This window comes from Podarcis melisellensis (genome assembly GCF_964234715.1).
Source record: "Podarcis melisellensis genome assembly, chromosome: Z".
NCBI classification, from domain to species: domain Eukaryota; kingdom Metazoa; phylum Chordata; class Lepidosauria; order Squamata; family Lacertidae; genus Podarcis; species Podarcis melisellensis.
Window position 1 is genome coordinate 8714760 of NC_138547.1, and position 14638 is coordinate 8729397.

Consider the following 14638-nt stretch of genomic DNA (forward strand, 5'->3'; position numbering starts at 1 on the left):
GGGGTATTGCCTTAGGCATTGGTCGACTATATCCGAATTCAGTCCGTCTGCTTGAAGTCCAGGAAGGGTTAAGCAGGAACAGCTGGCAGGTGGGAAAAAGAGGGAGATCCCTGGCCGCATCCTGCCTTAAGTAGGGCAGGCCACGCCCCCAGAGCCAGCCAATTGGCTGGCCAGGGGATGACATGGCCGAGAATCCCCCCAATCAGTGGGGCTGGACTCCAGCCGCCGCGCACATGGTGGGGCAGTGAAGCCTGCAACTCCATCTCCTTTAAGGGCGGAAGTGGCTTTTTTGACCCAACAACAACAATTTTATAATTTGTACCCCAACTATCTAACTGGGTTGCCCCAGTCCTTCCAATATATGAGCAGAGGTTGGATGGCCATCTTTCACAGATGCTTTAGTAGAGATTCCTCTGTTGCAGTGGGTTGGACTAGATGGCCCTTTCCAATTCTACTATTCTGTGATGGAGTTGGATTACAACTCCCAACATCCCTAGCTCAACGCTCAGGGATTATGGTAGCTGCAGTCTGACAAATCTGGGGAAACAAGGTTGAAAAACTGCAACCTACAGCAATCAGGGTCAATCAAAATGATCCTATCCAGTAGGAGAGGCTATCCCAGCCTCCTAGACAGGACAGAAAGAGAAAACGGAGCCCTCTGCCCCAATGCCATACAGACAAATCTTCCATAAAACAAAACAATAACACAGCCTTGCAAACTGGATCCCCTGAAATCCAGGTGCTGGGAATCACAAGATGAGAGAGTGCTGTGGTGCTCAGATCATAGGCATGTAAAGAGAGGGTCCCAGGTTCAACCCTTGCTGTCTCCAAGCAGGGTTGGGAGAGAGCCCTGTCTGGAACCCTAAAGAGTCACTGCTGGTCAATGATAACCTTGATGGACCAATGGCCTAGTTCTGTAGAAGGCAGCTTCCTACATTTCCTAACAAGCCCAAGCAGCTGAGGGAGAGGGAGAAGGGTTAAAAAGAAGGAAGAGTTAAACAGGCAAGGCTGGGCTGTGCCTGTGCCAGTGTCAGAGTTACAATCACAGCGCTCTGGAAATTGACGTAACATCCACAAAAGAGGAATCCTGTCTGGAAAGCCGAAGACGGAGGAAGGTCTTCAAAAGGGAAATTGCCACATTTTGGCATGGGGCGGGGGGGGGGGGGAGAGGGAAGAGAAAGTGACTAAAAATAATGTGACGGGATGAATCACAGTCAGCACGTGACTTCTGAAAATCTTTTAACACAAGCAACACCCCCGTAAGGCGGTTGGAGAAAGGGGTGCATCGCAGCTGCCCAAGATTCCTCTGTGTGTGATTCACTGCTGGGGAAGGGGGAGGCTGTGAGCATTTCTCCAGTCTCACCCCCCCCAACCTTTTGGAGTAGGCAGCTTTCTTTTTTGGAATGAGAAGAGTTAAGCCAAGAGGTGGCTAGATCTGGCAAGGTCTGGACTAAGGTTTCAGCAACAAGAATTATAGCCCGGGCACACACTCCACTCTGAAATGGGAGAAGGAAAGAAGAGGTGTAAAAGGAAAAAAGAAAAAGCTGGCATTCTTTTAATGACCGAGTCTGGAGTTGGCAGGGACAAACCGTAGAGGGACGGAGGAAAGGGAAACAGGCTCTCTCCTTTGAGAAAGGGTAGTCTTAACTGCCTTGTCTTTGGTTTCTTTGCAAGGCTCTGGGAGAGGAGGAAACAACAGGGATGCTGGATTAAGAACAACAACAAAAGGGGCTGTTTCAACACTGGTGGAAGAAGAATACCGGATGCCTGGTACATCACAAGAGCATATTTTGTCCGTCCTCAGGGAAGGCAAGGAGCTACGCAGAATGTGGCCATGACTCTCTCCTGCCCCCGTTACAAATACTATTTCCTACCCAGTAGGATTCAGAGACACCAGATGCTGCAGCCAGGTTCTGTGGCTGCGCACATGCGTGAGATCCTATGGAAAGGATTCACTTCCTCTACCACCACCACCCTGCCTCTCTAGATCCAGAACCACCATCTCCTTAGGAAAACAGGAACCTGCCATATATTTGCCATATCATTGGTCCATCTAGTTCAGTACTGCCTATAATGACTGGCCATGACTCTCCAAGGCTTCCAGGAACGGGACGTTCCCAGTCCTCCCAGATGTTGAGAGACTGAACCTGGGATCTTCTGTGTGCAAACAGATGCCCAGCCATTGAGCTACAGTCTTCCTCCTAACCATAAACTAAGGTTCTAGTCCTCATAATTCAGACAGAAACAGGAACACAGGGATCTGCCTTATGCTGAGTCAGAGCATTGGTCCATCTTGCTCAGTACTGTCCACACCAACTGGAAGCTGCTCTCTAGGGCTTTCAGACAGGGGTCACTCCCAGTGCCACTTGGGAGATGCCACTGGGGACTGGACCTGGGGCCTTTTGCATGCAACACAGATGGTCTGCCACTGAGCGGCAGCCGTTCCCCTTCAGATAGGCTTGGGAAATAAATGCAGCCATGGACGGAGGCAGGAGGAGGATGGGTGGAGGAAAGAATGAACCTCAGGACATTTCTCTGGCTCCATTTTGGCGTAAGGGGGTGCAGGGCTGCTGATCGTGGATGGGTTCCGAAAGCCAGCATGAACATTTCCCAGGCATGTGGCAGAACACACACACACAGAGAGAACATGTATACGGCTGGCTGCCCAGCATCTCCCTTGAAAGATTCTGGAAGGTGAGATGATCCAGTGCCACCCCACTGCAGTCCTGCCTGGGGATGACTAGCAATTTTGTTCTTGCCCTCCAGCAAGACAAGGAGATTTTGAAGTCACCATTGCCTGAACAACTATGGTTAAGGTTGTTGTTACTGCTCAGCAGGGCTGACAGTGTATGCTCCTGAAGCTCACAACATGAAGCAGGCCTGATTTTAGAGCAGATGTTGTTAGGCTCCAGCTCACATCAGCCCAGACCCAGATTTTGAAGTCCAAAACCTCTGGAGCACAGCAAGTTAGCAGAGGGCTCCAATAAGCACCATCCCACATGCCTGTTGAGGTGGCACAGTCCATGTGGGTCTATCCCCATGTGATACTGGGGTGCAGAACATTTCCTACTAGGCAACTTTCTGAGTGGCAGGACCAGAGACATTACGAATGCAGATTTTACCTTTGGGCTGCAGGCTATGCACACCCCTCTGTCCAGGCATGCAAGAGGCATGATCAGAGTTCAAGGGCACATTCCAGCCAGGCAAAAACTCATTAGGAAGGTGCAAAACAGACCTGGTGAAGGGAGAGGGGAGTGTGGGGCAATTTCTGAGGGCTAGATGGAAAGGCCAGGACAAGGACAGGTGTGTGTGTGGTAGGTTTTCATAAAGAGGAATAAATAAATAAAAGCACAGAAAGCCAACCTTGCAATCTCTCTTGCACACATGACCTTGTCCCACGGGTCAGTTGCACAACATGCAGCCTAACGACGACTCCTTCATTTAAGGAGGTGGCGCTGAGCCATCTGAGCCCAGCAATAAATTAAAACGTGACTGCAAAGGACATAAACTTAAAATAACAAAACAGCACACGTACTGGGAGTGAACTCTCAAAACGTTGCAGCTTGAAAGAAAGCAGGGAGGAAAGGGAAGGAGGGGAAAGGACAGGGTGGTTTATTGTAAGCACCGTGGAAGGATCTGCCCAGTTCAGGGTGGGAAAAGGAATTTCAGAGGGAAGTCCTCCCCAAGGGGGTGGGGAGGGGTGATGGATGGCTTTCTAGCCTGGCATTCTAATGCTCTCCCACCCGCACAACGCATTCCACGTAGCCCAGGCAGCGGGAAACCTGCCAAGAGAGAAAAGGAGAGGACAGGATGGGCGGGGATCACCGCATCGAAAATGCCACCCTCTGCCAGCAAAGCCTCACCCTGCGCAGGGCAGGGCTGCAAGCCCACAGAGCGGTGCAGGAGGAGGAGGGAAAAGAGGGTGGTGGTGATGCTTGACCCTGTCAGAACCTGCTAAAGCATGCCAAGGGCCCACTATGGACAGAAAGTTTGCACAACTTTGCAGCAGGAAGCAGTAAAAGGGCGGGGTGGGGGAGCATAGCTAACAGCGGTTTAGGCTCTAGCAGGTGCTGGGAAGAGCTCACCTTAATTGGAGCTTGGGGAAGGCATTAATTTGTCCCCAGGTGAGAAAAAAGGCCCACAGCTCCTGCAGATTCTCAGAATCAATCAATCAATATTTGCGTGCCCATTCAAAGGAAGGTGGCTGTGAGGCATGCCTCAGAGAAAAGCTATCCAACAGATCTGCAGTTCCATTTTTTTAAAAAAATGATATTCAAGTGCAAGCGCACACAAACACCATATAAATAATGCTAATTTATTGCACAAGTATCCCTCCTCTTCCCCTCCTTCAAGGTTGGCACTAAAGATGAGTGAAAGGTAAACTGTGCCCTAGGGCTCATAGGAATTGTATTCCAAACCATCTGGAGGGCACCAGGCCGGCAAAAGCTGCCCATGTGATTTGATCCAGAGGTCAGTCCGACTACAACTCCTGTCAGCCCCAGCCAATTCCGCCGTGGTCATGGATGATGGGAGTTGTAGTACAACAACATCGGGAAGATGTAGGAATATTTGTGTTGAGAATCCCTTAAACAGAAAATGGGCATCAGTGGAAATGGCTTTGATGGACATGGGCAGGCAGGGCTGGCCCACCCATGAAGAACGGTGAGGCAACCACCTCAGGCGACAGGATCCACAGGGGCAGCAGATCCTGATGGCGATCCTTCTTTCCCCCTTGTTCCTGATGCAGATCTTCCATCCGCCCCCCTTTTCCCCTGCTGGGGAGTGGGACACTATTTAGAGATCTACCTCAGGTGCCAAAATGTATTGAGCCAGCCCTTTGGGAAGGCTGTTATTCCATTCAGTAATTTAAATGCCCAACCAGTGAAATCTATGCACTGGCTTGTCTTTACACCAGCCTGTGCTAACCTGCACTTCAGAGGTTTTGGACTGCAACTCCCATAATCCCTGGGCACAGGCCATTTTGGCCGGGGCTGATGGGAGCTGGAGCCTAACAACATCTGCTCTAGAATCATGCCTTCTTCATTCTGTGACCATCAGGAGCACACACTGCCAGCCCTACTAACAAATAGCACCAACAACCTTGGTCATAGTAATTCCGGCAATGGTGACTTCAAGGTTGGATTGTTGCAATGCACTCTATGTGGGGCTTCCCTTGAGCTTGACCTGAAGGGTGCAGTTGGTACAGAATGCTGCAACATGAATGCTGACAGGAGTGAGGCCCTGTCTGCACATAACACATCTGCTCAGAGAGCTGCAGTGGTTGCCTATCTCAGTGTTTCCCAACCTTGTGCCTCCAGCTGTTTTTGAACTACAACTCCCATCATCCCTGACTAGCAAGACCAGTGGCAAGGGATGATGGGAATTGTAGTCCAAAAACAGCTGGAGGCACAAGGTTGGGAAACACTGGCCTATCTGCTGTTGGACTAAGTTCAAGGTGCTACTATTACTAATGCCTTTAACACCTTGGGATTGGTTTACTTGCAGGATCGCCTTACCACTTTGTTGCTTCAATCTGCAGAACTAGCACTGTCATAGGTGCTGCATAATACTTATTCCGCACTCCAAATAAATCAATCTTACAGCACCTACACTCCCTGCCTATTAATATTAAGCCTTTGCTATATTCTTTTTGGCGCTTGCTAAAAATATCTTTGTTTAGGCAAGGCTTTCCAGACATGCAGAAGTTGCTTGTATTTCATCTCTTTTCAGCTACTGTTGATTTTAGTGATCTCTTGCATCTTTTAAAATATCTTACTTTTACTAGTCTTCTTTTTAAAATTGAGGACGTTTTGTTTTTATATTTTTTGTAAACCGCTAAGAGGTTTTCTTACAATCCAGCAACATACAGTCACAGGAAAAAGAAAGTGCACCCTCTTTGAATACTGTGGTTTTACATATGAAGACATAATAACAATCATCTATTCCTTAGCAGGTCTTAAAATCAGGTAAATACAACCTCAGATGAACAACACAGGACATATTACACTGTTTCATTATTTATTTTAACAGAAATAAAGCCAAAATGGAAAAGCCATGTGTGAAAAACTAAGTACACCTTATGATTCAATAGCTTGTAGAACCACCTTTAGCAGCAATACCATGAAGTAATTGTTTTCTGCAGGACTTTATCCATCTGTCACATTGTTGTGGAGGAATTTTGGCCCATTCTTCTTTACAACGTTGTTTCGGTTCATTGAGGTTTTCTGGCATTTATTTATGCACAGCTCTCTTAAGGTCCCGGGCAGCATTTCAATTGGGTTGATGTCTCGAGTTTGACTGGGCCATTGCAACGCTTTGATTCTGTTCTTTTCTCCTTTTTTCTCACTACAGAACCATTTACTGTAGATTAGAAAAAGAGTTGATTCAATCAAAAGAGAAAGCTCTCTCTAAAATTGCTGGAAGAAATATCAACAATCTCAGATATGCAGATGACACAACCTTGATGGCAGAAAGTGAGGAGGAATTAAAGAACCATTTAATGAGGGTGAAAGAAATATGGTCTGAAGCTCAACATCAAAAAAACGAAGATCATGGCCACTGGACCCATCACCTCCTGGCAAATAGAAGGGGAAGAAATGGAGGCAGTGAGAGATTTCACTTTCTTGGGCTCCATGATCACGGCAGATGGTGACAGCAGTCACGAAATTAAAAGACGCCTGCTTCTTGGGAGGAAAGCAATGACAAACCTAGACAGCATCTTGAAAAGCAAAGACATCACCTTGTCAACAAAGGTCCATATAGTAAAAGCTATGGTTTTCCCAGTAGCGATGTATGGAAGTGAGAGCTGGACCATAAAGAAGGCTGACCGCCGAAGAACTGAACTTTTGAATTATGGTGCTGGAGGAGACTCTTGAGAGTCCCATGGACTGCAAGAAGATCAAACGTATCCATTCTTAAGGAAATCAGCCCTGAGTGCTCACTGGAAGGACAGATCGTGAAGCTGAGGCTCCAAGACTTTGGCCACCTCATGAGAAGAGAAGACTCCCTGGTAAAGACCCTGATGTTGGCAAAGATAGAGGGCAGAAGGAGAAGGGGAGGACAGAGGACGAGATGGTTGGACAGTGTTCTCGAAGCTACCAGCGTGAATTTGACCAAACTGCAGAAGGCAGTGGATGCCAGGAGTGCCTGGCATCCATGGGGTCGCAAAGAGTCGGACACAACTAAATGACTAAACAACAACAACAAAATGTTGTACAAAACTTCTGTTGTAGATTTGCTGGTGCATGACCCGATTTCAGCCAAACTTCAGCTGTTGGGCAGATGGCCACACATTTGACTGCAGGATACTTTGGTATACTGAGGAGTTCATGGTAGACTCAATGACTGCAAGGTTCCCAGGTCCTGTGGCTGCAAAACAAGCCCAAATAATCACCCCTCCACCGTGCTTGACAGTTGGTATGAGGTGCTTGTGCTGATATGCTGTGTTTGGTTTTTGCTAAACATGGCACTGTGCAATAGAGCCAAACATCTCCACTTTGGTCTCTTCTGTCCAAAGGACATTGTTCCAGAAGTCTTGTGGTTTGTCCAGATGCAACTTTGCAAACCAAAGCCATGCTGCCATATTATTTTTAGAGAGACGAGGCTTTCTCCTGGAAACCCTTCCAAACAAACCATACTTGTTCTGTCTTTTTCTAATTGCACTGTCATGAACTTTAACATTTAACATTGCTAACTGAGGCCTGTAGAGCCTGAGATGTAATTCTTGGGTTTTTGGCAATTTCTCTGAGCATTGCAGGTCTGACCTTGAGGTGAATTTGCTGTGATGTCTTTAACATTTTCCAATTTTGAATAATCTTTCTCATTGTAGAATGATGGACTTTAAACTGGTTGAAGATGCCCTTAGAACTCTTCCCAGTTTCACTGGCAACAGCAGCTGCTTCTCTAAGAGCATTGTATCATCTTTGCTTTTATAGAAGTGGGCACACTTGCTGATGATCAATTAAGCAAGGGCATTTTATTAGCAGTCCTAATCTGCTACTTAGCCTCTTAATTCGTATGGAAGCAGTAAGGGTGTACTTAGTTTTTCACACATGATTTCTCCATCTTGGCTTCATTTCTGTTTAATAAATGATGACACGGTGTAATATGTCATGTGTTGTTGTTAATCTGAGGTTGTGTTTTCCTGATTTTAAGACCTGCTAGGGAACAGATGATTGCTATTATGTCCTGATATGTAAAACCACAGAGGGTGCACTTTCTTTTCCCCATGACTGTATATATGTCGTTAAATAAAATAAATAAACAAAACTGCAACACTGCTGCTATTAACAAATTCATCACCACAGATAAACAAATAATTCTGAGGCCGGATTATAAGAGAGGTGTTCCCAGTTGGTAAGTCTGGGCACCGCTCTGCTCTCTTCCAAAGCATCTCTTTGGCTGAAGCTGTGGAGCTCAACAAACTGCAACTTGAGACCCAGCTGTGGAAAAGACACATCATGTTGCTCCACCAGTTGCTCACTCCCTGTGCCTGCTCAGAATCCTATACTCACAACATCCAAAACAGTTCCCATCAAAAAATGTAAGTTCATCAGACAAACTTTGTCACGGTTGGCAGAGGGTGACTCAAAGCTGATGAGAAGCAGAGACTGAAATTTACATGGCCTCTTTGTAGCCATGCCAGAAGCTTGCAGCAAGGGCCATAGCTCAATGGTAGAGCATCTGCTTTGTATGCAGAAGGTCCCAGGTTCAAACCCCAGAAGCACCAGATCTCACAAAACTCAAGACGCTCGCCATTCTACAATGCACCCAAACTTTTTGTTTCCTGGGGACCTCTGTTAGAAAACCACTGTTTTAACCTCTGCAGCAGTTACCTGCAGGCATTTGGATATTTTCCCACACTGTTTTTCTTTGAAATTTGTTGTTGTATTATTATTATTACTACCCCTGTTTATACGAATTTTGAATTGTATTTGGGGGGAAAGGAAAAAAACTGGGCAGGGAGACTTATGTGAGAAAGGGGAGGAAGAAATGAGACAGGTTTATTTAAAATATAAACATGTTGTGAATACAGTGGTACCTCTGGTTATGTACTTAATGCGTTCTGGAGGTCCGTTCTTAACCTGAAACAGTTCTTAACCTGAAGCACCACTTTAGCTAATGGGGCCTCCCGCTGCTGCACGATTTCTATTCTCATCCTGAAGCAAAGTTCTTAACCCGAGGTAATATTTCTGGGTTAGCGGAGTCTGTAACCTGAAGCGTATGTAACCTGAAGCGAGGTACCACTGTATATATATTCACACAGCACATAGTTCCGCTATGCAATCTGCTCCTGCCTGAGGTAGTAATGGCCACCATCTTGAATGCCTTTAAAAGAGAATTAGACAAATTTGTGGAGGATAAGGCTATCCATAACTCCTGGCCATGATGGCTATGCTCTGCCTCCTATGTTGGAGAAACCTTTCCTTTGCTGGGGATCCTGAGTGAGGAGAGCATTGTTCCACACAGATCCTGCTTTCAGGCTTCCGACTGGGGCATCTGGGAGAAGAGATGCTGGACTAGATGGGCCATTGGCCTCAATCCATAAGGCATTCACACACACACATGCTTTTCCACAATGTTCTTCCATACTTATTCCTTCTTGCCTCTGCTAGAATAAAACAGTTGATACTGCAAGAAAGAAGATTTTGACTGAATATGTCAAGAACAACTTCCTAGAGGTATAAACGCTGTTTAGCAGTTAAACCTCTGAAGGTGGAGCACTCTCCTTTCCTAGAGGAGGTTAAATAGAAGATAGGTAAAGGGACCCCTGACCATTAGGTCCAGTTGTTGTTGACTCTGGGGTTGTGGTGCTCATCACGCTTTATTGGCCGAGGGAGCCGGCATACAGCTTCCGGGTCATGTGGCCAGCATGACTCAGCCGTTTCTGGCAAACCAGAGCAGCGCACGGAAACTCCATTTACCTTTCCGCCGGAGCGGTACCTATTTATCTACTTGCACTTTAACGTGCTTTCAAACTGCTATGTTGGCTGGACCAGGGACCAAGCAACAGGAGCTCACCCCGTCGCGGGGAATGGAACCGCCGACCTTCTGATCGGCAAGTCCTAGGCTCTGTGGTTTAACCTACAGCGCCACCCGCATCCCTAAGTAGAAGATACATGCCCATTAATTAGTCAGTCATGCTGCAGTTGAGGAAGTCCTACTATGTTCAGAGTGAGGGTAAAGGATATCTGCACTGGGTGCCAATCTGTTACCAGGCCAAGTTCAAGGTGTTCCTATTGGTATTCAAAGCACTTAATGGCTTGGGACAAGTTTACTTGCCCCATATGAGCCCACTTGACTGCTTCAGTCCATGGAACTATTACAGATGCCACATTAATACTTGTGGACCCTTATACTTTGGAACTCCCTGCCTATTGACATTAGGCAGACACCTTCACTGTACTCTGTTGGAGAACACTTAAAACATTTTTTCTTCTTCAGGGAAGCCAATCCAGACACAGAAATGTTAATCTGTTTGAATCTCTTTTACTGTTAATTTTAATTATTGTTAATGGTATTTTGTTTTTATTATTTACTATTAAATCTGTATTTATATTTCTTGTAAACTGCTTAGAGATTTTACTACAGTCAAATGTCATACAAATGTTGTTAACCAAACAAATAATCCTCAGGGAACCTGCATAAAGAGATTCAGCAAGCACCTTCTGTTTTAACCTTTAAACGCTTGCTGGAATCTTTTCTATGCCCATATTTCATTAGTTCTGGAAGCGGCATTTACATCATATGCAGGCTCAAACATACAATGTCAAGTGAAACCATGGGGGAAATGGAATAGGCTGTTGTGTGAATGCAGCCTCTGCTGTCCACCGTGAGGCTAAAGCGGCAGTCTCTGACTGACTTACCATTGTTGCAGTGGCGCACGCAGTCCTGAAAAACGGCTCGCCACTTCTCATGCTCCTTCCCGGTCATCACGCAGAAGTAGTAGTGCCGGGCGTAAGGGTGCCATAGGATGAGAGGGAACTCTGTGGGGCATTTGAAGACAGAGGTGTTTCCCGATTTGGGTGCAGAACCTGGGGGACAAAAAAACATGAAGAGACAGGTGTGACAGTGGCAGAGCTAGGAAGAAACCACTTTCAAAGCTTGGCACACATCATGTGATTTATTCCTGACTGGAAAAACACACACAGTCAGAGAGGCCAGCAGACGAGGGCATTTGCGCTTATGTGGGATTCACACAGGCATCTGGCTAGTCGGTTGAGAGAACAGGATGCTGGACTTGATAGGAAGATCTCTGTTGCTACTCTGCATCATTCCCCATGCTGAATCTTGCCTCCTTCCCAAATGGGTAATTCAGTCACTGCCTAAACACAAGGAATATCTGGCCTCAAAGAAGACCGCCCATTGCACTTTTGAACACTGCCACTCTCTGCCAGGAAGCCAGGGCACAGCAGAAACTCACACAGGGAAGTGGAGTCACCAGAGGCTGAGGAAGCCCATTGTTCTCTCCAGTCATGCCTGATACACAGACTGTGCAAATTCCCTCCTCATGCAGAGAGGTAGCAACTAGCAAGAACTACCTTAACTTTCAGGAGAGCTTACCCATCACATGCCCATGTGTTGCCTCTGTGGAGCAGCACTGCTTAGATTGGAGATTCATCCAGATCACACAGTGAATTGCCCCCCCCCCCAGTGCTGGTAACATATACTTTGCTCTTCCCCAAACTGGTGCCCTCCAGATGTTGTTGGACCCAGCGACGGCCATTGGTCCCAGCCAGAATGGCCAGTGATGATGGGAGTTGTATTCCAGCAACATCTGGGAGGGCCACAAGTTTTGCCATCCTCCTCCTTCCAAGGTCACTGTCAGAACTGCAACACCAATCACTTTTGGACCCTTGAAAGTGCTATACCATTACTGGGAAATTTCAAACCTGGGGGCCAAACGTGGCTCTCCATGCCTTTTTAGCTGGCTCTTGGAACCCTCCCCAAGCCACACCCCTCTCCACAGGCCACACCCACACAGGCCCTGTTTCACACTCCAAGTATTTTTGCCTAGCTGCAATGTGCTCTTGAATTCTGATGCCTCTTCTCTGTCTGTGCGGAGGGTAGAGAGGGGAGTGTGTAGAAACCAACAAAGGAAAAATGAAGTTTGTTGCTACACCCACCACTGGCATGTGGCCCTCAGAAGCTTGTCCAGAAGGGAATGTGGCATTCGGGTAGAAAAAGCTTCCTTGCCCCTGCTCTATGCAAAAGTACAGTAGTAATTATTGCCACAACAAAAGAAACAACAAAAGAAAATCCATTTAAAAGAATTGGCATATTTTAATCCACCCTACCCATTCAAGGAGTAGGTCAGAAGCCATGCTTGGATTCAGTAGCTTGAACAGGAGTCTTAGCAAGAGGCAGCAGACTAAATAACTAGATAAATGTTTCTACTGCAAGGCGCAGATTTGTCTTTATTTGTCTGCCACATGATGCTGAGGCCAGGCAAACGTGCAGCCCACCTGCCACTTCTGGATTTGATTGCAGATGGCAAGTTCCCTGGAGGCCCAGGCAAAGGAAATGGGAACATCTGGGAGGCAGGGATTGGGGGAAGGACCATAGCTAATGTGCACTGGGTCAGTGCATAGTCACAAGGATGGACTGGAGCTGGAGCTTAATAGAGACGACTTGGGGAGCATGTTTCTTGTCTTGCGGGTGCTCCTGGACCCACTACTGCCACTTGAGGCACAGATGGCCACGCTGACACAGAGTGCCTTCTGTCAAATCAGACTAGTGGCCCGGCTACAACCCTATTTGGATGTAAATAACTTGGCTGCTATGATTTATGTTCTAGAAACCTCAGGACTGGACTACTGCCATGCTCTTTACATAGGGCTGCCTCTGAAAACAGTACAGAAGCATCAAATTAGTGCAGCAGCCCAGCTGCTGACAGGTTCAAGGCAAACAGAACATATAGCACAATCTAGGGTAACAGCTACACAGTCCAATTCATAATGCTTGGTTGTCTTTTAAAAAATATATATATATGCATAAATAGCGTTTTTAGTGGCTTTCCAAAATGCAGGAATAGATCTTTTTAAAGTTAGATTTATTTATTTTTAAGTTAGAGGCTTACATAGATTGAGAAGGCACAAAGTGCTGGTATTGACCTATAAACCTTTATAGATCAGGATCCCAGTATATTCTAGAATACCTCTCAAAAGGGGACAATACCCTTACATCATCACCTGAGGCCCTACCCTGGGTCCCTTCTTTGAGTGAGGCTCAGAGAGTTGTGACAAGAAAGAAGGCAGCCTTCCCCTGTGGCTCTCTTGAGTGAGGTCTGCCTCGCCAGGTAAAAAGCTCACCTTCCCAACCCCAGGCATCTGACAGACTTTGATGATGTTTTTGATGCCAAAGCTTTCCACAGTTTTTTAGTGGATAAAGTTTTGTTTTTAAATGAATAGTATATGTTTTTGTATGACTATGAATGTTATGGTATATTTATGTTTTTTAAGTGGGTTTAAACCACTTTGATAGGGATGCGGGTGGCGCTGTGGTGTAAACCACTGAGCCTAGGGTTTGCCAAGTGGAAGGTTGGTGGTTCAAATCCCCATGACGGGGTGAGCTCCCGTTGCTCGGTCCCAGCTCCTGCCAACCTAGTAGTTCAAAAGCACGTCAAAGTGCAAGTAGATAAATAGGTACAGCTCCGGCGGGAAGCTAAACAGCGTTTCCGTGTGCTAGTAGATAAATAGGTACTGCTCCGGCGGGAAGCTAAACGACGTTTCCGTGCACTGCTCTGGTTCACCAGAAGCAGCTTAGTCATGCTGGCCACATGACCCGGAAGCTGTACGCCGGCTCCCTCGGCCAGTATAGCGAGTTGAGCGCCGCAACCCCAGACTCATTCATGATTGGACTTAACTGTCAGGGGTCCCTTTACTTTTAAACCACTTTGATACATCTACACAATGAGCAAATAATGAGTTGAAATGAATAAATTATTATTAATAATATAAACTCAGTGGCAGAGCACCTGCCTTACACACAGAATCTCCCAGGCTGAATCTTCAGTGTCTCCCAGTAGGGCTGGGAGAGAATCCCTGTCTGAATTCTGGAGTGCTGCAGCCAGTCATTGTACATAATAACACTGAGCAAGACCTCCAGGCCTGTCCCCAGGCCACGCCCCTCTCCTCAGGCCACACCCCTCACCAGCCCTGCTTCATACCCTCCTGGAGTGTTTTTTGCCTGGCTGGAATGTGTCCTTGAACCCTGATGATGCCTCTTGCTTGCCTGGGTGGAGGGCAGCGAGGAGTGTGCTGAGTGTTTGCAGAAATTAGCCTAACTGTACAAATGCAACATTTACTGTGCATTGTTGCTCCTCTCACTTCTGGTTCTGACCCACGGCACTAGGGGCACGTGCCCCACAGAAGGTTGCCCAGAAGCACATGCAGCTCTCGGGATGAAAATGGGATGCCCAATGTTTTACTCAGGTCTAAATAAGAATCCACAGATCAACAAAACCCTGCAACCATCATGAACCTCCTGTGATGTTTGCACCAATCCTTGATTTCCCTCTGCACACTTTCACCTCTTCGGCTGGCGGTCCAACTGAATAACTTCAGCTGTTCCCTGAAGAGCTGACCTCATCATCCCAAGCGGGAACCTGCCAGGCCCTGGGCAGCCGGCCTTTCTCCAA

The 14638-nt window shown here is 46.9% G+C and overlaps 2 protein-coding genes and 1 long non-coding RNA gene across 5 annotated transcripts in view; 2 read left to right on the forward strand and 1 right to left on the reverse strand.

Moving 5' to 3' along the window:
- LOC309361563 overlaps nt 1-14638 on the forward strand; it is a 255050-nt gene that overhangs the window by 155866 nt on the left and 84546 nt on the right. The gene's annotated exons all lie outside the window — the stretch shown is intronic.
- The window catches only part of SLC31A2 (solute carrier family 31 member 2), a 766698-nt gene that overhangs the window by 30993 nt on the left and 721067 nt on the right, over nt 1-14638 (forward strand). The gene's annotated exons all lie outside the window — the stretch shown is intronic.
- Nucleotides 1-14638, reverse strand: part of NIBAN2 (niban apoptosis regulator 2) — a 93939-nt gene that overhangs the window by 15920 nt on the left and 63381 nt on the right. The window contains exon 5 of the mRNA XM_081896411.1: nt 10866-11033. Within this exon, the coding sequence (XP_081752537.1) occupies nt 10866-11033 (168 nt within the window). The remainder of the gene's footprint in view (nt 1-10865; nt 11034-14638) is intronic.